The sequence below is a fragment of the Polypterus senegalus genome, chromosome 17 (assembly GCF_016835505.1).
Source record: "Polypterus senegalus isolate Bchr_013 chromosome 17, ASM1683550v1, whole genome shotgun sequence".
In the NCBI taxonomy this organism is placed as follows: domain Eukaryota; kingdom Metazoa; phylum Chordata; class Cladistia; order Polypteriformes; family Polypteridae; genus Polypterus; species Polypterus senegalus.
Window position 1 is genome coordinate 82,293,923 of NC_053170.1, and position 22,561 is coordinate 82,316,483.

At 41.3% G+C, this 22,561-nt stretch overlaps 1 protein-coding gene across 3 annotated transcripts; it reads right to left on the minus strand.

The window, feature by feature from the left end:
• Positions 1-1,309: 1,309 nt before the first annotated feature.
• On the minus strand, positions 1,310-21,941 carry LOC120517709 (fas-binding factor 1). Of its 3 annotated transcripts, XM_039740159.1 has the most exons (28): positions 21,803-21,941; positions 21,607-21,634; positions 21,330-21,371; positions 20,926-21,004; positions 19,896-19,953; positions 19,758-19,808; positions 19,386-19,557; positions 19,030-19,107; positions 17,873-18,011; positions 17,599-17,726; positions 17,422-17,509; positions 14,246-14,656; positions 13,950-14,042; positions 13,760-13,845; positions 13,226-13,275; positions 11,202-11,315; positions 10,638-10,738; positions 9,576-9,782; positions 8,408-8,515; positions 8,181-8,320; positions 7,988-8,106; positions 7,784-7,906; positions 7,523-7,708; positions 2,693-2,869; positions 2,377-2,514; positions 2,168-2,267; positions 1,589-1,701; positions 1,310-1,460 (listed from the first exon to the last, which is right to left on the minus strand). In XM_039740159.1, the coding sequence occupies exons 1-28, from the start codon at positions 21,803-21,805 to the stop codon at positions 1,377-1,379; spliced, it is 3,216 nt and encodes a 1,071-aa protein (XP_039596093.1). In that variant the 5' UTR covers positions 21,806-21,941; the 3' UTR covers positions 1,310-1,376. The 3 variants fall into 3 exon arrangements, with proteins under 3 accessions (XP_039596093.1, XP_039596094.1, XP_039596096.1); XM_039740160.1 differs by lacking the exons at positions 20,926-21,004; positions 21,803-21,941 and having other exon boundaries at positions 21,607-21,796; XM_039740162.1 differs by lacking the exons at positions 19,386-19,557; positions 19,758-19,808; positions 19,896-19,953; ... (2 more) ...; positions 21,607-21,634; positions 21,803-21,941 and having other exon boundaries at positions 17,875-18,011.
• Positions 21,942-22,561: the final 620 nt, after the last annotated feature.

A 22,561-nucleotide genomic window follows, 5' to 3' on the forward strand; every position in this document is an offset into this window, starting at 1 on the left:
CAGTCGTTCACAAGCAAGGATGGGGCGAGGTTCACCACTTTGTGAACAACTGTGTGGGCAAATAGTCCAGCAGTTTAAGAACAACGTTTCTCAACGTACAATTGTAAGGAATCTAGGGATTTCATCATCTACTGTCCATAATATCATCAAAAGATTCAGAGAATCTGGAAAAATCTCTGCACTTAAGCGGCAAGGCCGAATATCAACACTGGATGCCCGTGACCTTCGATCCCTCAGGCGGCACTGCATTAAAAACCAACATCATTCTGTGAAGGATATTACCACGTGGGCTCAGGAATACTTCAGAAAACCATTGTCAGTTAACACAGTTTGTCGCTACATCTACAAGTGCAAGTTAAAACTCTACCATGCAAAGCGAAAGCCATATATCAACAACACCCAGAAATGCCGCTGGCTTCTCTGGGCCTGAGCTCATCTAAGATGGACTGACGCAAAGTGGAAAAGTGTGCTGTGCTCTGACGAGTCCACATTTCAAATTGTTTTTGGAAATCATGGATGTCGTGTCCTCGGGCAAAGAGGAAAAGGACCATCTGGATTGTTATCAGGGCAAAGTTCACAAGCCAGCATCTGTGATGGTATGGGGGTTTGTTAGTGCCCATGGCTTGGGTAACTTGCACATCTATGAAGGCACCATTAATGCTGAAGGGTACATACAGGTTTTGGAGCAACATATGCTGCCATCCAAGCAACGTCTTTTTCAGGGATGTCCCTGCTTATTTCAGCAGGACAATGTGAAGCCACATTCTGCATGTGTTACAACAGCGTGGCTTCGTAGTAAACGAGTGCGGGTACTAAACTGGCCTGCCTGTAGTCCAGACCTGTATCCCATTGAAAATGTGTGGCGCATTATGAAGTGCAAAATATGACAGCGGAGACCCCGGACTGTTGAGCAACTGAAGCTGTACATCAAGCAAGAATGGGAAAGAATTCCACCTACACAGCTTCAACAATTAGTGTCCTCAGTTCCCAAACGCTTATTGAGTGTTGTTAAAAGGAAAGGTGAGAACACCGTGGTAAACATGCCCCTGTCCCAGCTTTTTTGGAACGTGTTGCAGGCATGAAATTCAAACTGAGTGAAGATTTGCAAAACAACAATAAAGTGTATCAGTTTGAACATTCGATATCTTGTCTTTGTAGTGTATCCAATTGAATATAAGTTGAAAAGGATTTGTAAATCATTGTATTCTGTTTTTATGTTTTACACAACGTCCCAACTTCATTGGAATTGGGGTTGTAAGTCGCTTTGGATAAAAGGGTCTGCTATACAAATGTAAATGTTACTAACACATTAAAATAATACAAAACTTTATTCAGTAAATACAAATAATGAAAGCCATCTTGCCACAATATTAGAGTCATGTAGTTTGTGAAAGGGATCTATAAGAATTTCGCTTCAGAGTTTCCAGGAAAAGCTGTTCCTCCTCTAGAAATTCCCGGTCCTAAGAGAAAAGAAAAAGGAAAAAAAAAAAAAAACAAAAGATTGGCTCTACCTGTGGTTTAAAACCAAGACCCAGACCCCCCAATGGAAGGTGCCTATGACGAGGGGGGCACCTCAGTGTTAACACACCTTGGCTGCCATGTGACTGAGGAGCAGCAGTTGGGCTTGCAACTCGGGTGCAGAAGTCTCAAGTGCTGGCGGTGGTTGCAAGAGAGGAGTGCTGGTTAGCTGGGATGAGAGGCCTACAAATGTAGGAAAATAAACTGCAATTAGCACAAGATGCTCAAATTCAGCGTGTTCATAAAAAGTTACTTCATGAAGCAGAAGTGCATAATAAACAAGAGCTATAGCTTAAAGTCAAGATATTCTCAGTTTCGGTTCATGTGGTAAACACAACTTTAACTCCTGATCGCTTTTGCTGAAGACCTTAATTGGTTTACTCTTTATCATAAGGGTGTCATTTTCTGCACAAAGTATGGCCTATAAATGAGAATATATTGGGTGTCTACAGGGCCAAAAATAAGGCCGAACCCCAAAAAGTCTGATGTCCATAACTAAGCACCTAGATGGTGTATCATATGTGGGGGTTTCTCATACTGGCAAGTCAGGAGGTGCCAGACCCCAAAAAACGGAAGTGATTTTTAAAATGTTAAGCAATTCTTATAAACACACAGAACCTGTGCGGTGGCTGCTTATTTCATTGCTTACTGGTGAAAGCTGGAGGATTTAATGCTGCAGGTGTGGAGACTGGGATTTCCTTTCTCAGCCACTGTGCCTCCCTGCGCTGCTCTGCAATTTTTAAGCGCTCCTGTAGAGAAAAACGGAGCACGACATCAATGGAAGAAACAACAGTCTGGATAGGTAATGGCTCTCTATCACCATGCGATGCAGCATTCAGTTATAAACCAGTACTATACCTGGTGCAAGTGCTGCTCCTGCTGGCGCAGACGTTCCATTTGGTGGTGGATACGTGCGAGGCGCGCCTGGTGCTCGGAGGCCACCCTCCTGGCTTCATGCAGTGCGTGCTCCCCCTCCGCATATTTCTCTGAGGCCAGCTGGAAAGCAAAAGAAATGGCAGAGTAGTACAACGGTCTGCCACTTGGAGAAGAAAGGGGGACTGGGACTGAAGGAAACGTCATTGGGCAGAGATAAAACTAGAGTAGGTGTGAACACCCAGATCAGAAGCCCACGGATGCTTTGAAACATAGAAAACGTTCTTCCTCGTTCACTGACCTTGCTGAAAGACTCAATTTCCTCCGCCCTCTGCCGCACCTGCAGTGCTCCTCCATTCACCCTTTCCTTCTCACGCTGGAGCTCCTGCTTCTCTTTTTCAAGCGCTTCTCGTTCACGATGCAGGGTCTCCTCACGGACTTTCAGCTCACCGGCCTTTACCTTCAGCTCCGCTTGTTCCTGTACACAAAATGGACACATACAGTAGCCATACCTAGAAATTAGTATATATATACACACACACACACACACACACACACACAGTACATCTGGAAAGTATTCACAGCGCATCACTTTTTCAACATTTTGTTATGTTACAGCCTTATTCCAAAATGGATTAAATTCATTTTTTTCCTCAGAATTCTACACACAACACCCCATAATGACAACATGAAAAAAAGTTTACTTGAGGTTTTTGCAAATTTATTGAAAATAAAAAAACCTGAGAAATCACATGTACATAAGTATTCACAGCCTTTGCTCAGTACTTTGTCGATGCACCTTTGGCAGCAATTACAGCCTCAAGTCTTTTTGAATATGATGCCACAAGCTTGGCACACCTATCCTTGGCCAGTTTCGCCCATTCCTCTTTGCAGCACCTCTCAAGCTCCATCAGGTTGGATGGGAAGCGTCGGTGCACAGCCATTTTAAGATCTCCAGAGATGTTCAATCAGATTCAAGTCTGGGCTCTGGCTGGGCCACTCAAGGACATTCACAGAGTTGTCCTGAAGCCACTCTTTTGATATCTTGGCTGTGTGCTTAGGGTTCGTTGTCCTGCTGAAAGATGAACCGTCGCCCCAGTCTGAGGTCAAGAGTGCTCTGGAGCAGGTTTTCATCCAGGATGTCTCTGTACATTGCTGCAGTCATCTTTCCCTTTATCCTGACTAGTCTCCCAGTTCCTGCCGCTGAAAAACATCCCCACAGCATGATGCTGGCACCACCATGCTTCACAGTAGGGATGGTACTACCCTGGTGATGAGCGGTGCCTGGTTTCCTCCAAACGTGACGCCTGGCATTCACACCAAAGAGTTCAATCTTTGTCTCATCAGATCAGAGAATTTTGTTACTCATGGTCCGAGAGTCCTTCAGGTGCCTTTTGGCAAACTCCAGGCAGGCTGCCATGTGCCTTTTACTAAGGAGTGGCTTCTGTCTGACCACTCTACCATACAAGCTTGATTGGTGGATTGCTGCAGAGATGGTTGTCCTTCTGGAAGGTTCTCCTCTCTCCACAGAGGACCTCTGGAGCTCTGACAGAGTAACCATCGGGTTCTTGGTCACCTCCCTGACTAAGGCCCTTCTCCCCCGATCGCTCAGTTTAGACGGCCGGCCAGCTCTAGGAAGAGTCCTGGTGGTTTTGAACTTCTTCCACTTATGGATGATGGAGGCCACTGTGCTCATTGGGACCTTCAAAGCAGCAGAAATTTTTCTGTAACCTTCCCCAGACTTGTGCCTCGAGACAATCCTGTCTCAGAGGTCTACAGACAATTCCTTTGACTTCATGCTTGGTTTGTGCTCTGACATGAACTGTCAACTGTGGGACCTTATATAGACAGGTGTGTGCCTTTCCAAATCATGTCCAATCAACTGAATTTACCACAGGTGGACTCCAATTAAGCTGCAGAAACATCTCAAGGATGATCAGGGGAAACAGGATGCACCTGAGCTCAATTTTGAGTTTCATGGCAAAGGCTGTGAATACTTATGTACATGTGCTTTCTCATTTTTTTTATTTTTAATAAATTTGCAAAAACCTCAAGTAAACTTTTTTCATGTGGTCATTATGGGGTGTTGTGTGTAGAATTCTGAGGAAAAAAAATGAATTTAATCCATTTTGGAATAAGGCTGTAAACATAACAAAATGTGGAAAAAGTGATGCGCTGTGAATACTTTCCGGACGCACTGTATACACACACATACATTACAGACATATGAAAAAGTTTGGAAACCCCTCTCAGCCTGCATTATAATTTACTCTCCTTTCAACAAAAAGATAACATTGGTACGTCTTTCATTTCCTAGGAACATCTGAGCACTGAGGTGTTTTCTGAAGTAAGATTTTTAGTGAAGCAGTATTTAGTTGTATGAAATTAAATTGAATGTGAAAAAATGGCTGTGCACAAATGTGGGTCCCCTTGTAATTTTGCCGATTCGAATGCATCTCACTGCTCAATGCTGATTACTTGCAACACCAAATTGGTTGGATTAGCTCGTTAAGCTTTGAACTTCATAGACAGGAGTGTCCAATCACGAGAAAAGGTATTTAAGGTGGTCAGTTGCAAGTTGTGCTTCCTTCCCTTTGACTCTCCTCTGAAGAGTCACAGACAGCATGGGATCCTTAAAGCAAGTCTCCAAAGATCTGAAATCAAAGAATGTTCAGTCTCATGGTTTAGGGGAAGACTACAAAAAGCTACCTCATAGGTTTAAACTGTCAGTTTCAACTGTAAGGAATGGAATCAGGAAATGGAAGGCCACAGGCACAGTTGCTGTTAAACCCAGCAGGTCTGGCAGGCTAAGAAAAATACAGGAACGGCTTATGCGCAGGATTGTGAGAATAGTTACAGACAACCCACAGATCACCTCCAAAGACCTGCAAGAACATCTTGCTGCAGATGGTGTATCTGTACATCGGTGGACAATTCAGTGCAATTTGCACAAAGAACATCTGTATGGCAGGGTGATGAGAAAGAATCCCTTTCTGCACTCACGTCACAAACAGAGTCGCTTGTTGTATGCAAATGCACTTTTAGACAAGCCAGATTCATTTTGGAACAAAGTGCTTTGGACTGATGAGACCAAAATTGAGTTACTTGGTCATAACAAAAAAAGTGCTTTGCATAGCGGAAGAAGAACATCGCATTCCAAGAAAAACACCTGCTACCTACTGTCAAATTTGGTGGAGGTTCCATCATGCTGTGTGACTGGGGCCCTTGTTAAAGTCGAGGGTTAAATGAATTCAACCCAATATCAACAAATTATTCAGGATAATGTTCAAGCATCAGTCACAAAGTTGAAGTTATGCAGGCATGCATTTCACTCTTGTTCTTACATTCTGTAGCCTGGATTTTGTCTTGTATGTCTTTGAGCCTTCATGTCGGCCTGCTACTCAATTGCTCCATCTTAGGCACCTTCTGTGATGTGCTTGACAATCAGCAGATGTTGCCAGTCTTCTGTTTCCTCCATGTTTGATGATCGATAAACATAATACTTACACTATATTATGAACTCTGAATACGTAGGTGCAGTGTCCTGAGGGGATTATGAATAGATGGGCTTGCAGGAATTGTGTTTTTGTTACAATAAACTTTTCTAACTACCATTGATGTGGCCAAAAGGTTGCCACACCCTAGAAATTTTTTTCAATTTCCCAGAACATGTCAGGCTTTATTCAAGATTACTTTTTACATGTCTGTGTTTGTGTCTCTGCATCTTGTCTGCTTATTCTTTTTCAGTCACTTAATTGCCTTTTATGATGCATTTGACACTCGGCAGGTGTTTCTTCCTACCATTTTCTCAATCACTTTGCCCTAAGAAACGTATCACTGTTCATTTTGCGGAGGTTGCCACTGCCTCAATTTTTTGCAGTTCCAGAAAGTGTAAGGTCGTAAGCTTTCGATTAGAACCAAGATCAATGTTCTAGCCCCAGTAGTTCACAAATGACTGTGTAACAGATGGGCAGACCTTAGCATCTTATTTATATATTTTTTATACACACACACACACACTACTCTGCTAATTGCTTGCAGAGATTCATCCATGTACTGTTCTCCATCCCTTTGGTGTGAAACCTGTCTCCTGTTAGAGCCACAAATTTAACTTTGATCAGTGCAGAGAACCTGCTGACATTTTTCTGCACCCCAGTGTTTTCATGTGTAGGCAACTCTTTCTTTTTGTTCCCCACCTTGGAGGAATGGCTTTTTGGTCTTAAATTTTCCATGAAGACCACTTCTGATAAGACTTCTCTAGACTGCAAAAGAGTGCAACAGAGCCCCAGTGGTTTCTGCTGGTTGTGAGCCAATATCAGTGCTGGGCATTTTCCAGTTTCTTAGGGAGGTAAAGCCTGTCATATTTCTTATTCGCTGCATTCAGTTTATGGCCCTCAACCTTACACATATGCTTGAGCTCCGCAGAAGAGGTGGGTGGAAAACACACCTTGAAGCGCATGTCTGCCTGGGAGAGACCTTGATGATGCACGATGACCACCCCGTGTCTTGCTGCTATGCTCACTTTTGTCATGATGGTAAAATGTGTTGGTTAAACCTTCACATCTACTACAACCTCACCTTTCTGCTCAGTTTTATCCCCTCCATACAGCTATTCCTGTTTCAGTTCATCACTTTGTGTTGTCCTTCATTTGGTGTTTTGGCTTCATTAATCATTAGCACCTTAAGATTTCAGATTTTTGAACCGAAAGGGCACTATGACTGTTAATTTCTGTCTTTAAGGACATTCAAATATCTTATTATAATTGCTTCACTTTTTGCAGCTCTCGAATTTTAAAAATACTTTTTCTATTAACACACTTATCCAAAAGACATAAAATAATTGTCCAAAGTAAATATTTTTGTTAAGCGTCTAAGGTAGTAAGATTTTTTGCAGAGCACTCTACATGCACATACTGTACACATAAGAGACTTGCCCACGACATCTTAAAGTTGCCTGAAAATTCCATTTACCTACGACGACTACTGTCTTCAAGTGCCAGGGATACTGTCAGTGATGGGCAAGCTAAGGCCATTATTTCTCAACATCTAATCAATCACATGTGAGCTGAAATGATGTGTGACACACTTTAGAGTCAGTAGCCCCCTGTATGTCAAAGCCCCTCTTACTGACCTTTGCCATGGCGATTACAGATTCTTCTCTATGTGCATCCCTCTCCTGTTCTTGGCTGACCTGCTGTGTTGCCCGCTCTTTTTGGATTCTGTCTCGTTTGTGGTACTCTGCCCACTCAGTTGCCAGCTGTCTGCGTTCTTCAGAGCAGCGCAGCAAAGCCACCTGTTGCTCTTCCAGAAAAGAGCTCTGCAAGAAGGAACATGCAGTTTGTTCATTGTGGGACATGACATCTACCCATTTGCAGTTCTTTAACCCACTCACCTTGGCCTTTTCCAGTTCCTCACGCTCCATTGCCAGCTGTTGAGTCAACAGCTTCCTCTCCTCCTGTATGGATGTCTGCAAAGACTCCACTTTGGCTTGCTCGCCTGCCAGTCGCCAACGCTCCTGAGGAAAACATATTTTTGCTTTTCTCATCCCTTTGCTTTCAGCCTGCTGTCTGGACCAAGTCTTGTGACCCCAACCCACCTTTTCTAGAAGACGCTGCTGTTCAGTCAGTCTGTTTTCCATCTTGCTGATGATAGCCTGCAAGCGGCTTCGCTCCTCTTCCATGTCACGCTGTTGTTGGCTCAGCTGTTCCTGCAGGACTACGCCAAGAAGATGATTGAGAAATTATGGCACTACAGCCCACCTAAGGGCAGGGACCACTTTGTAGCCTCACCTCTTAGTTGCTCCTCCCTGTGTCTGGCTCCCAACTCAAGTCCCTGTGCAGTCTGCTCATGGGTGCTCTCCACGCGTAGGGACAGATCCCCCAACTTCCGGGTGAAGGCCTCCATCTGTTCAATGACGCCTGCCAGAGATCTGCATCAGGTCACAAACAAGTTTCTCATTAGTTACTGGTCAGTGGTTGCAGATTTTTGGACCAAAATGACAGAAAGGAATCCATACCTTGTTTGAGAACTGGCACTGGTAACTGCATCAATCTCCTGCTCTTTAAGCCACTTAAGATGCTGCAGCTGATTCTCATAGTCAGCCTTCATCTCCAGCACAGACCTCCTGACGACAAGAGACATATTAGTTATAGAACACTAGCCATGTGCGCCCAACTACGTTGCAAGTGTTAAAATTGTCTGTGAAGGGCTCCCTGTTTAAACGCGGCTGCCAGTCATGAACCGGGCCCTTCATCACACAGCATTATGATTTTTTTTATAAGGGAAATAAAATTACAAAAGAAAACCCTTGGAAACTGATTCGATAGGAACGGCCTACTTGGAATCACTGTCCGAATAGTAATTATGTGGTGGTATAGTAGCATTTCTGTTTCTGTCCGTTCACAGTCCGTCTCGTTTTCACGACGCTATCGTTTCCTCTCATGATGTCTTCTCAACCTTTCTCCAATCTCGCAGGTTGCTTTGTGGCAAACCAAAGAGTAAGGCAATATACACGGAGCAATGGTTATAAAAGGGGGACACATAGGTATCCAGGCTCTTTAAAGCATAAATAGAGATCACTTCACTGACATGTGAGCATGTACAACTGTGAGACGCGCAGCACTCTCCGGCTACAACGTAATAATAATAATTTCCTGAAAGTGCTGTTACATTGTCATTCATTTTACCCACTGTCTTTCATTCATTTGTTACGTAGGCACGTACCTTTTACCTTCAGCAATCTCATTCTCTAACCAGGCCTCAGGAGCTAACCAGCGTAACACTGTCCACCACCCCTTTCGTTATTCCGGCACATTGTTGACATCCGTGAGTAACACCAACGTACTAAACTGGAAGGTGGTCTACGCGTGCGTGGAATTCAAGGACAAAGAAAGATCAAGATCTAAATGAAGATCTCTTTAGTTAATTTAAAGCACAACAATCTGTTTAGTTTGAATGTCTGTGTTTTGAGGTGTGACTGGAGTACTACAGTCTTCAGTAGTATAAGCCTGGAGGAGATTCTTAATGCAATGCCTATGTTTTAGCTGTCTCTCTACTGCCATCTAGTGCTGCTTCTTCTAATTCATTCACGGACAAACAAAGATCACGATCCAAATGAAGATTAAATATATAGATTACCGAGGCAGGACACATTTAATGACTTGCACTCCACAGGGACACGGTACCTCTGCAAGTCTCGCAGTCGTTCAACTTCTTTATCTCTCTCCTGCTGCACTTCGGCAATCCTTCTCTGGAACTGGGCTTGCAAGTCTGCTCTGTCCTGCTCCCTATTACGAGTAAGACTGCCAATACGGTCCAGGAGATCCTCATTTTCCTGACTCAGTCTTGCTTCCCGCTGTTGGAATGAATCCTCTAACATTTTAACACGGGTCCTGTGGACAGAACAAGCACATCAGCAAGGAGGCATATTTCAGGGCTGCGTTCCACACGAGTGAACCTTCCCTGTCTCTGGTCATCCTGTTCAAAATCATTCTCTCTTCCCCTGTACATAACAGTGCTAACCATCCAACTCCATAAATCATTCCTGGAATAGAAGGGGCCACAGTGGGATTCACAGTTTTAAACCAGGAAGTGAGTAGTTAAATGACCAACCAGAAACACCCCCCAAAAGGTATGTGCTTATACCACACATTAAAATAATCCCTCCCTGTTAAAATTGGGTGTATGTTGCAGGCAGTGATTTTTCAGGTGGACAACTTGTCAACTGGGATCCCGAGTCTCCTATCTGGTTTTTGATGTGCTTTAAAGGTGTAGCCATGATGTAGGGATGCTGTCAACATTTCAATCATGCTTGTCAATGGCTATGTTTGACTTGAGGCAACATTAGGTGCTGCTCGTTTGAAAACCAATCTTCATCCATGTAACTGATGGAGAATAATTTTAATGAGCTGTAAAATGTAACAGGATATTTGCATCTACTGCAGATTTTCTTTAATGTACATCTGTCTTGATATTGCTGTGATCAATTTGTGTTATAACATGAAACATTTCTAGCCCAAGTAAGCTACCAAGCTTTCATTTTGGCCAGCAATTTGAAATGCTAGGTTACCCTTATTTTAAAACAATGTCTTTAGAAAATTTCAGTTTCACTTTAATGTACATTGACATTTTGGATTGAGAAACAGACTGCACTGTGGCACTTGAAGCCACCCCTTTCTCGCTTTGCTCTTATATCGTGCTCACAGTGAAGTGTATTACATTTAAAATCACAATTAGCTCCTTGGTACCTGTGAGTGCCCTCAATCAGTTCCAAGTCCTGCTGCTGTCTTTGCTGCAGACTTTCTACAAGAGACTGAGCTTGGTTTCTTTCCAATTCCAGTTTGCGTACCTTTAGGAGAGAATATAGATGGCTGCTCAGGAAGGTTAGAGCACAAAGGTGGGGACTGATGGAAGTCCTTATCATTTCCCCCTCCTTACATAGTTGTAAGTATGTGTCACAATACACATTGCTTTCAGATAATTCTTTCTCAGGCCACTTACTACAAAATATGTTTCCTTATTTCCTGACCTAAGCTGAATGGCTCAATGAGTGAGACATATTGTTAAATCACTGCCTGAAAGTAAACCTGTCACAGTACCTGTCTATGTTCTGCTTCTATGGCAAAATTTTTGAATAAGTTTTAGCACATTATCAATAAAGAAGGTAGGGTTTAAAAAGCATTATCCACACATGTGCTTAGCTTGTCTGGTGCCAAAATGGCACAAAGTAAACCAATTAAAACCATACAGTAAACTAACTGACTTACTGATTTTCTTTACTACCTCTTGCTAGTAAGAACTGAAAGGTCTACCTGGCACTCCAGCTCTAGGATGCGTGTCTGGAAGGCTTGCTTTCCAGCAAGCAGCTCCATTTCTCTGTCTTCCAGCTGCTTCTCTAGTTCTCCCATCATTCGTCTACTGGGACCCTGAGAGAAACATTGTGGAGATTTGATTTACATGGGAAAAGATGGCTCTTTCTAAATCTCTAGGAAAATGTTGCAACTAAAAATGTCTATAGCAGTCATCCATGTTTTCAGCATCATTGTTCAGAAGTGAAATTGGACATTGTAGTAGGTCCTTTTTTCTTTGGGGAAAAATAGTAATTAATGCTTGGCAAACAGTTTTAGATAAAAATTTTAACTTGGTTGATATTTATTAATAAAATTCAACTGGGCAGCCATCCAGGCCGGCTGCTTCTCCACTTGTGAAGTGAGTTTACAGCATTCAGTAGTTCTGAGAGTATTAGGGGTCTGTCACATTCTTCTGCACTAAGAATACTGAGCTGTGGTATTTGCAGGATATCAAAAAACGTCTTCGACTGTATCTCCTCTTCTTTAAACTGGTTGAAATATAAGGACTTCTAGCACTTCTTACATGTATACGTTATTTGCTTGGTCTGCGATTTTACCTCCAGCTGCTTTATTAAATGTTTTTTATTGCAATGCAAACTTCCAGCTTGTGGCTTTGTTGAGCAAACGTCTTATTAGCCCTCTCTCCATGTTCATAATAATGTTGCAGTTACGGTTGAGTTTTTCGGTTTCTTTGGTTGGCAAGAGATTAAATTTTAAATGTTGAGCCTGTCTTTTCCGGGTGTATTCCAGGTCTGTTCTATAAATCTAATTCTGGTGCCCAATTTCTTTTTGAAAAAAGAGAGATATGAAATAATCTGTCCTCTTGAAAAACACCTTCAGAGTTTCTCAAAGTATTCCTGTGGAAACACTGGAAGATGCATTAGTCTCTAAAAATAATTGATTTGTTTGGAGATAAACTCTGTAAAGATCACATCATCTAATGACTGGGGATTAAGATGCCAATTATTGAGAGGAGTGCGAAGGGCATAATGATTCACGCTCCAAGATAAGAGGAATGTGATTAGAAGAGAACAAAAGCGTTGTACCTACAACATTTGATAGTAGACAATACATTATTATTGATGAAGAAATAATCAGTTATTCAGTAACAAGGAACATGCTCTTGAGTTTGAATTCAAGAATTTCAATGAGTCCAAAAAATTATGATCCATTACCAACTTTGTGATTGTCTGTGCAGAATTAGATGATGTCCTTACTGTAGCCGATGATCTATTCAGGTCTGGATTTAAAATAACTTTATAATAGGTGGAGATTTAATTGTATGAGTGCTCATATTGGGAATGGATGAAAATACGTTTAGGATAAAATCTCTGGCATCCACTTTAGATGCATAAATATTCATCAAAATTACTTTAGAATCACCATGACATAGTGTCACCCTTCTGGATCAGATACTACAAATGGGATTGCCTTATGTATTAGAATTCCAACACGTCTGGTTTTCTTTATATTGCTGGAATGAAAAATTTGGCCAGTCCAGGCTCTCAGCAGTCAAAACTGGTCCTTACTTATGAAGCGAGTCTCTGTTAAAAATGTTATCTTTGCATTTAGGTCTGTAAGGTGTGAGAATAAATTTTTCCCCTCTTTAAATCGTGATTAAGTACTTTTGACATTAATAATAAACGTTCAGTGTTTGGTCAGAGAAATTCTGCTTCTGAACATTTGGGAAAATTTTGTAATCTTAAGTAGAAGTAGTATGTTACTTCAGAATTTAGCTTTAACATTGATTTCACATTGTTATTCCAGGGTATTATGGATATGGAGCTTTTTGTTACGTTGGCACTTCCAACTGTGGAAATGAAAAGAATAGATAAATGGTAACTTCCTCTCTTTCCCTTCTCCCTTGTTAAGGTTGTAACCTCTTGGTCAAATGCAGTCCTGGTTTAATTGCCACTGGACATCAGTAGCTTTTCTGTATGGTCCTTTATAAAGATTCTTTTCTGGCCAAGAGGGAGGTATCTTACCTGTATGGGGGTAACACTCGCACGGCCATCTCCAGACTTTTGGGCAGACCCTACAATAGAAATAAATTACCATTGTCAATCTGATTATCAAGTCACTCCTCATCTCACCAGCTACTTGGATGTCAAAAGTGTTGACTTTTAAGGCCAAAGATTACTTGATTATCAAATATAAAAATGTACTCTGTTGAAACCTTCCCAGGTCCTGCTTACTATGGCGCCTGGACTCTTGTAAGAAAAGTTAGACAGGGTGTGTTAGAATGCAAATGGCCAATAAAATGTTGAGGGTAAAATCAACGTGTTTTCTAAATTCTTTTTGGATCCCTTTTTGCAATTTACTTAATGAGTGTAACAAAGTACTGCGGACTGGGAGGCAAGTAACATCAAAAAAAGAGCGGTACCTATAGAATTAATGGAAAACCAGGAATGAATGTCTTTCAACAACGATTCATTTGTAGATGCCTAGGCTTCTTCTGATTGTATTTAGTGTTGTGGCATTATGACAACAAGCATTATAATAACTTCCAAGAAGTTTACCAGTCTTATAGATGTCCACAGTACCAGCCCGAGACACAGCAGAGGATGTCACTTGGGGGGAAGACTCCTCTAGGCGAGCTGATGAACTAAATGGAATAATAATGACAGTATTGGGGCTTAATTGCATACACGGTTAATGATCCAGCAATACAATACTCAAGTGACTCTCTTTAACCCCAAACCAGCTTACCCAGTAGCATCCTTACTCTTGAAGGGCAGCTCCTCTGGGATCCGTTCTGTGTAAGGAGATCTTCGACGGCCTAAAGGAGGAGTGGCTGGTTTGCTGTAAATCAATACATTAATTAATTGACCTTTTGCCACAAATTGTTACCACCACAAAACCAAGACCACCTTTCTAAGGAGTCAGAGGGAAACCAAAACACCACAAACAAACCAAAGACTCACACAGTTTCCCAAGTTCCTACTTAATAATTCAATCTTTATGTATATATTATTAGTATCCAAGGCAAGATGGCTGCATAGTACCTCACAAATGTGTCCATAGGACCGTCGTGACTAGTTTCTTGACTATCTACTTCCAGACTCTTTTCCGAGATTTTTTCTGTCGATTGCTGCTTCTTTTCAGACAGGACTCTAGACAGCCAGTCCACTTCTTCCTCTTTGGTGGCTTCTGACTTAGGACGCAACTGTGGTGAACTTGGAGTGTTTGCTGATTTTGTTCCTGATGGTGGACGGCTGCCTGTTTGAGATGAGCTGGAGGGTACTGGTCGGGGGGCCACACTATCAACTTCTAAAAGTTCGTCCACAGGTTCCTCATCCTTTAGTCCCAACCAATCAGCTGCAGGCTTGTTGGAACGTGCAGAGGATGATGTCACAGATGGGGCAGACTTAGACTTCCTCTCTAGTGAGGATCCATTAAGGTCTTCCTCTGAAAACCTGTCAAGTTGGTAGATAAAAAACAATTAAAGGAAAATTCAACCCAAAAATATACTTTTTTTATTAACATCATTTACCCCATGAAGTTTGTAGTGGCAGCTAAGAATCTCGTATTTCCATGCATAATGAGAGTAAACACTAAGATATAATGGAACATGATGGTGACCTACTCTGTCCAATGGCAAACAATGTGAAAAATGTCCACGGGGGAAAAAAAGAAAAAAAAAATCCCAATTTACTTGTGTCTCATAATCCACATGTCACTAATCCAGCTGAATACTCTTAAATGTGCAACACACATGCATTTTTGCTGAAATATTATTAATGCTTACTTATAGAAAAATCAGCATAGAACATAATTTAAGTTTTTTTTTTTTTAAATTTAGAAAAAAAAGCATATGTTTTGAACATTCATGTAGGGAACGGATACGTGGACTATGAGACTTAAGTAACATTTTTTTATACTCTGCCGTTGCCATTATGTTCCATTATATCAAACTCTTTTTTTCTCGTTCTGCATGAAATTAAATATTCCTTAGTTATCACTACAAGCTACACGGGGTAAGAAAATATTTTTGGTTGGATTATTCCTTTAAGCGGAAATCATGTATAAGCTCTTATGAACTGAAGTTTGATTTTGCAAAGCTGTTAAAAATGTATTAGCCAGTAAAAATAAACCATAATCACTGTGACTTTTAGCTTAAAGTGACTATGCAAGCATGTTATTTTTGTTTAAATGCAAAGAAAGGTTTAGCGAACATTTACAAATGCATAATACCAAATGCCAAAAAAAAACACATTGTTTTGTACTTGAAAGAAGACTTTTCTGTAGGGGCTGAAATTAAATGAGATAACTTTAAGGAGCCAGATAAGAGACCTTTCAGGAGCATCCAAACAAAAAGAAACTGCAGGAAAACAAAGTTGAAGGTCAGGTTGTACATTCTTATATAGAAGTTTAGCAAGAATGTATCCATTAAGAGACAGTCTGAGAAATATGACAGTTAAAATATATTTAACTACAGTAGTACCTTGAGATACGAGTGCCCCAATGTACGAGTTTTTTGAGATACGAGCCGTCACTAAGTTGATTTTTTGCCTTGAGTTACGAGCCAAAATCCAAAATACGAGCCATCAAAGAGCTTGTCGCCGCATATTCAGAGGAACTGACGACAGAGGAGTTGACGGAACTACAGGCGCGGCAACATACACATGCAGGAGATCGGTATCGCGGAGAAGGCAGAGGCGGAGGAGGTTACCTCATAAAGTGAGATACAGGAAGTGTTTGCAATTTGGGAAAAGTTTCAAATTTTAAAGAAAAGAAACACCCTAAAAAAATACAACTGATCACGCAGCGGCTCTATTTAATGACACTTACCTAACGCTTGAGTTTATTTAAAAGGTAACCCTGAAAAAAATTGCAACAGATAGTGCAGCCGTGCTATTTAATGACACTTGCCTAACGCTTGACTTTATTGAAAAGAAATCCTGAAAAAGTTACAACTGATCGCAGCTGTATTTAATGACACTTGCCTAACGCATTTTAGAAACATTCTGAAAGAGAGGATGAAACAGACCTCAATGGACACGTTTTTATCGAAAACCCCTGCAGATGAAAGTGAGGAAGGTGGGCGAAAAGGGCAAAAATCTGTGAAATCTGTGAACAGCATTCAGTTCAGCCTTTCTCCACCACCTCCGTCAGCATCTTCAACTCGTCTGATCTCCAAGGTAAATGCTGTACATGATACTGTACTTAATAAAACCAGTTTATTGTAGTACATTCTATTGTATTGTGTTTTTATACATTATTCGTTATTTATAAGTACATTTTTCTTATTTAAAAACATGTAACAAAAAAATTGCAGTGTTTTTTGGGGGTCCAGAACAGATTAATGGCATTTCAATTGATTCAATGGGGAAAACTGATTTGAGATAAGAGCATTTTGACTTAAGAGCTCAGTCACGGAACAAATTAAACTCGTATCTCAAGGTATCACTGTACTCTGTTTATATTCAAATATTTTTTACAAAGAATAGCTCCAACACACTCCTGTATGTCATACTGGTTTTCATTATCAGCGTTCATAGCCAGTCTTGGGAGCTTTTCTTTTAAACCAAGAAATAGGGACAAAGATGCTATGGCAAGAAGTCGTCAATAAAAAAGAAACTGGGCCCACGTTCCTATTTTTACCGTAGCACCAGAGGTCCTTGTTCAGATGTGTTCCTTAGCCTTAGTTAGGTGTTTATTTTAAGAAGCTAAACCAGTGTTGAAAGTCGAGCAGAGACATGTTTGTTTTCACAATATTTTGAGTGTTTTTGTCTTACACTCAAGCGCACATTAGAATTACAGAAGGCCATTAAAAAGCTGGCGCAGAAGGCTACCTACTGGTTGAGACTGTGGAGGAGAATTTTTGGGGTTTAACCCCACAGTAGGGCCAGCTGTAGGGAGTGGTGGGGAGACATCACATTTGGCCACACCCCGCTCGCCAGGACATTTACTGGGTAGATAAATGTACTGAATGGTGGCACCAGCCGACGACCCTGCAGCTGACCAAATGGGCACTGGTGTAGGTGTGTTGAGCAAGTGCCAAGCAGGAATAACCTCACCTGTGCAACAAATTAAATGCACTTGAGGGCGGATAGCTGTAGATTCAATAAAAAGAACCATTACTCTGGAAGCGCGTCTACCTTGTGAAATACAGATCTACCTGTCCACTATTAATATGTACACCAACCTAATTTACAAAGTAGCACTGGAAAACACCAACCTCACAAGTGGTCTGCGGGTCCCACGGCCCTCTGTGGTTGCTGGCTGATTGGCATTTAATATAAAATTGTCCTCCACTATTTCATCCCCTGTGGGGAAATAAAGGGGTCAGAAAAAGCACTCAAGTAAAAAAAGATGACGAAAACAAGCAAATCACGACATAAACCTCCTAAATTACCTGCTGGACTGATTCGTTCATGCTGAGCCCCCTTCCTGTCCCCAGTCAGTGGTCGCTCCAGCAGCCTGGGTGCAGTGCCACGCCCAAGAATCTCATCCAGACTTGATCGTGCGGACGGAGTAGAGGCCCTGTCACAATTTAAATAATAAGGAGGAATTCACCACAACGTACACGTAGACATAATAAAATGCACAAAGGGTTAAGAAAGCACATTTGAGTAACTGATCACAGAGGAAATGGAAGCAGGTGGAAATAGGAAAGGTTTTACACTGACACCTCAGTCTTCTTCTCCTGAAGGGTGTTGCTCCGTTTTGGAAAGTCTCCAAAACCAAGGGCATCCATAAAATCATCTCCATCATCATCAAAAAGCACATCATCCTGCTTTTTTGGGGCAGGGGCAAGGGATACAGGAGCTGAAATAAAGTAAAGTAGTCTTTTTTTGTAGCCCAAGGTATACAAGCAAGGAATCTCAGGAAAACAAATGTAGGGAAAAAATTAATTATGGTAGAGAATAAAAAAAACAAATAATTCTGACACTGCTCATCTCCTTTGTGAAACCCACATTACAATCACCCTCCTAATACAAGTACTTCTAACACTTTAGTTTGAATGTCCGCATTAGTCAGCGTGGGGATGAAGGTAACCCATGTCTATCCAAAGAACATGAGAAGACTGGCATTTACAGAAGATACAAAAAACCTCTGTGGCATTCAGAAAGAAGTTTACAGGTGCCCATGAGTCTGGGAGAAGCATCATACAGATCTTCAAACAACTGGAAATCCACCATTCCACTGTTCAGAAGATCACTACAACTGCAAAAGATTTCAGATATTTACCAGCTTGTTCAGGCCAGGCCACCCCTCAAGTTCGGCCAGAGTACAGAATGCATGATGCTGAAAAAAGCCACAAAAAGCCCCAGAATTTAATTTCGGAGCCTACAGGTAGCTCTTGCCAATGTTGATGTAAAAGTGGATGAGCTTACCTTTTAGGAAGAGCCAGCACAAATTACATCAACAAAGGAGTTGTGCCAAGAGAGAACATTCAGGGAAACACTAGTTTCTACCAAAAGGGGGAATACCAGCTATTAGAGTCATGGATGGACTTTACTTTCCACAGATGGATTTTTAAATTGCCTCAAAGTCAAATTTTCATTGATGTTTTTTCAATTGCGTCATTGTTATCTAAATATACTGTTTAAATGAAGATCAAATCATGAGCCGCATATGTTGAGATGTGCTTACGTTTTCACATTCAAATGCTTATAACATTTAGTAGTGCTCACAGGGTATTATAAGTAAAAGTTTTTGATCAAACCAATCCTTAAAGAGAACATTGATACTTGGTCTTGTTTTGTGGCACCAGAAGCCCTTGCTCGGCTTTTGCCAAATCAAAAAAGCCATATCATTCTGCATGCAATGAGTTGCTGCTTACCATCCAAGGCTGACTTCTTGGACCTGTCTGTGCCTGCTGGGGCAGAGCTAGACTTCCTCTCTTCATTGTCTGAATCAACTGTATAGTGAAAGACACTGGTTAGGTAAATGGACAGAACAAGTGTGAGCAAGCTGCCTAATTTTGAAGAAAAGTAAGAGACACTAAAATGTGGGAGGTAGTGTTCCTTAAATATCTTGGCAGAGCATTCACAAAGGTTCAAGAAACAAGCCACTTTAAGAGACAGGTTAGCAGGGATAATCAAAAAAAAAAAAAAAAGAGTGGCCTAGGTAAGAGGTAACAAAAACATGAATGGAGATGAGCACAAGCAGCTGGTAAATAAACGTGTCAGACAGGACCTGAAACATTCTGCCCATTGGTCACACTTGCAGCTGGTCCACTGGTCTTGCTGTCTGCTGGAAGACTTTCCCTTAATTTACCACGTCCATTGTTTCCTGGAGCACTCAGTCCAGGAGCAGAGCTTGGCTTCTTCTTTGTTCCAAACAGTTCAGCATCCAAATCATCCATGTCCTGCAAGGAAAGACAGACAGAATACAGAAAGGGATAAAGAAGTACTAGCATGGAAGCCTATGCAGCCAATTGCAAAATGGGGCAGGATGCATCCTGCATCTTTTAAAAATGGCAGATTTAATTCTGTATAAATAAAATACATCTAAAATTCAAAAGGGGAAGCAGCTTTAATGCTTTAAAAATGAACATTTTAGCATCACCTTCAAAGTATCAAGTAGAGCCTGAGGGTCGGCATCAGAAACATCAGAAACCTAAAAAAATAAAAACATACACGCATAAGCCAATGTGATCAGCAATCAACAACACTCTAACATAAGAAAGCAGCTGTCATGCCTCACCTCTTCATTTGCTGCCTCTTCTGCCAGCTTGCTAAAAAAATCTTCATCAGCCACTGCCCTGGGAAATAAATAAGAGGACATTACTAATGCAGGGTCATTCTAAACACCTTGTGGATATTTAAAAATATCATAACTTTAGTTGTATGCATGATAAAAACAATCTGAAGAACATGAAGTGTGATTGTATCTTAGTTTTAATACATTTGTAATAGTTTATTCATTTTCAACTAATTTTTTATTACACTGTTTTTAGATTAACAAATGACTTCAACACTGTGATTAGGCAAACTAGAATCAGTCATTGCAGTCCAAACAGGATTTAGAACCCATTACAAGAATGACGCACCAAACAACTAAACCCATCCATCATCCAACCTGCTATATCCTAATTACAGGGTCACAGGGGTCTGCTGGAGCCAATCCCAGCCAACACAGGCACAAGGCAGGAAACAAACCCCGAGCAGGGTGCCAGCCCACCACAGGGCACACACCAGGGACAATTTAGAATCGCCAATGTACCTAACCAGCATGTCTTTGAACTGTTGGAGGAAATCGGAGCAGCTGGAGAAAACCCACACAGACACGGGGAGAACATGCAAACTCCACGGAGGGAGGACCCGGGAAGTGAACCCAAGTCTTCTAAGTGCGATGCAGCAGCGCTACCGTGCCGCCCACAACTAAACCATGTTCTTTATATGAATTGCAGACTAGGATAACTAATGTGATTTAGGGCATTACTGAAAGTCAACTGCAAAATGCATTTGTACATCATCAGAATCGCATCACAGTTTGTAACCATGTTGACTTTGGACATCAATCTGAAAATGCTCAATCTCAAGAATACATTTATTACAAAAATGTAAAATTCTTTTGCTAACCATTTTTTTTACAGATTCACTTTATCAGTTATGATTATTTAAAACTGCACAAGAGCTTTATAATGACCCTGTATATGTTGAGCTCAATGGGTTGCAACGCACACAACAGGTTTTGAATACTCAAGTAGAAAGTCAGCCTTTAGTGTACTCACTTGTTCCTACTCCATGACGGCGGAGTGTCTGCCTTTCCAGAACGACCATTGTGTCGTGTGCCTTTGCTTGGTGAAATATCTGAAAGTCATTATCAACCAAAAGACAGGACTTGACCTTCTCAAACAAATGTAGGTTACATGCAAACATAAGATCACGTATTGAATCCCATTTCTGGGTTACAGGGTTCCAAATCGTATCGTGACGGCATTGGGTGCACAGCAGGAAAGAGCACTGGGCAGGATGCAGGACCCACATATGCACACATCCACACTCATACTTGTTGAATCTCAAGGCAACCTCACAATAAGTAAAAATGTATAAAAGTACAGCAAACGCAATGAATGGGCTACAGGAAAAAAAATTGGGGATTTCCGGAAAAAAAATGTGTGGAAATATTTCTTACCAGCATCCTCAACGAGGTTTGCAAGAAAATCGTCAATGGAGCCTGAAATAAATTTAGAAAGTCAGTTAGTGCCTGTGCTGATGGTGAAAGCCGGGGTGCTAATGTTAACGCTAAAGGTGTCAGTTTCTCAGCTGCACTGTAAAAATGCAGTTACTCCAATGTTTATTGTATATAGTGGTTGCCATCGTCCTTAATATCCCTGTGTACACGGTGCCGTATCCAGGGTCAACACCGCCGGCTCACTGTGAAATATAATGAAATCTCTAAAGAAACTCACTTTTCGGTCCTCTCCTTTGTTTCGTGGCCTAAACATGAAAGGAAGAAAGAAAATGAAAACGTTTCAAAGCTATAGTGTGCTTCTTTTCACAGCTGCCTGCCTAGTGAACTCATGGTTATCGATAAGTGAAATTTGGTCATTTTAATCAAAACGTGCACCCGGCATGCTACCGAATCCTGTACACTAGGAGACTAACCATGTCCTAATGTCTGCGAGAAGCAGAAGCACAGTCCGTCGCAATCTTGGAAGCAAAACAAGCATCAACCTCTGCTAACTACATGAAGCAGTTAAGTTCTGTAAACACAACAGAGAGAATGCGAGAAAAAAACCACGCCCACTTCCGCCAAACGTTTAATTCACTGCACTCACATCCGGGTTCGATTCAAACGAAGTCACGTGAATCCTCTCCGCTTCCGCTTGCTGTTAGATAGCGTCGCTCCAGCGGTTACCTTGGAGACGAAACACCCTTTTAAAGTGACTTTTTAGTAGATGAGTTGAGAGAAAAAAAAATAAATCGTGTTATTATTATGGTTATTATTACTTGTATTAATACATTCATGAAATAATCAGAATGCGAAAACGTTGCTCGGATCTCTATTAGCATACGGCTAAAAATGCACCTTAGGCTTTGATGCAGTACTTACAAAATATAAGAACTCTAGAAAGCATGTGTCAGTGTAGTGACGCTACAGTGCGACATTATTTTAATTCGTTCTGAGATTTAAAGGATATTGTTATGGACAATGCAATCCGGTACGAAGCTCTGTAAGTGGATTAAAATAGTTTAAAAACCGATCGAAGCCCAACTGTAACCCTGGGCAAGCTTCGCTCTCGGCGACACTCAAAAAAAAAAATAGTATGCCAGTATAAATTCACGAGCAATGGATGTAAAAACACGCATACCATTAATTAATACATTAGACTAAAATAGTGGCAAAATAAACATGGGCAAATG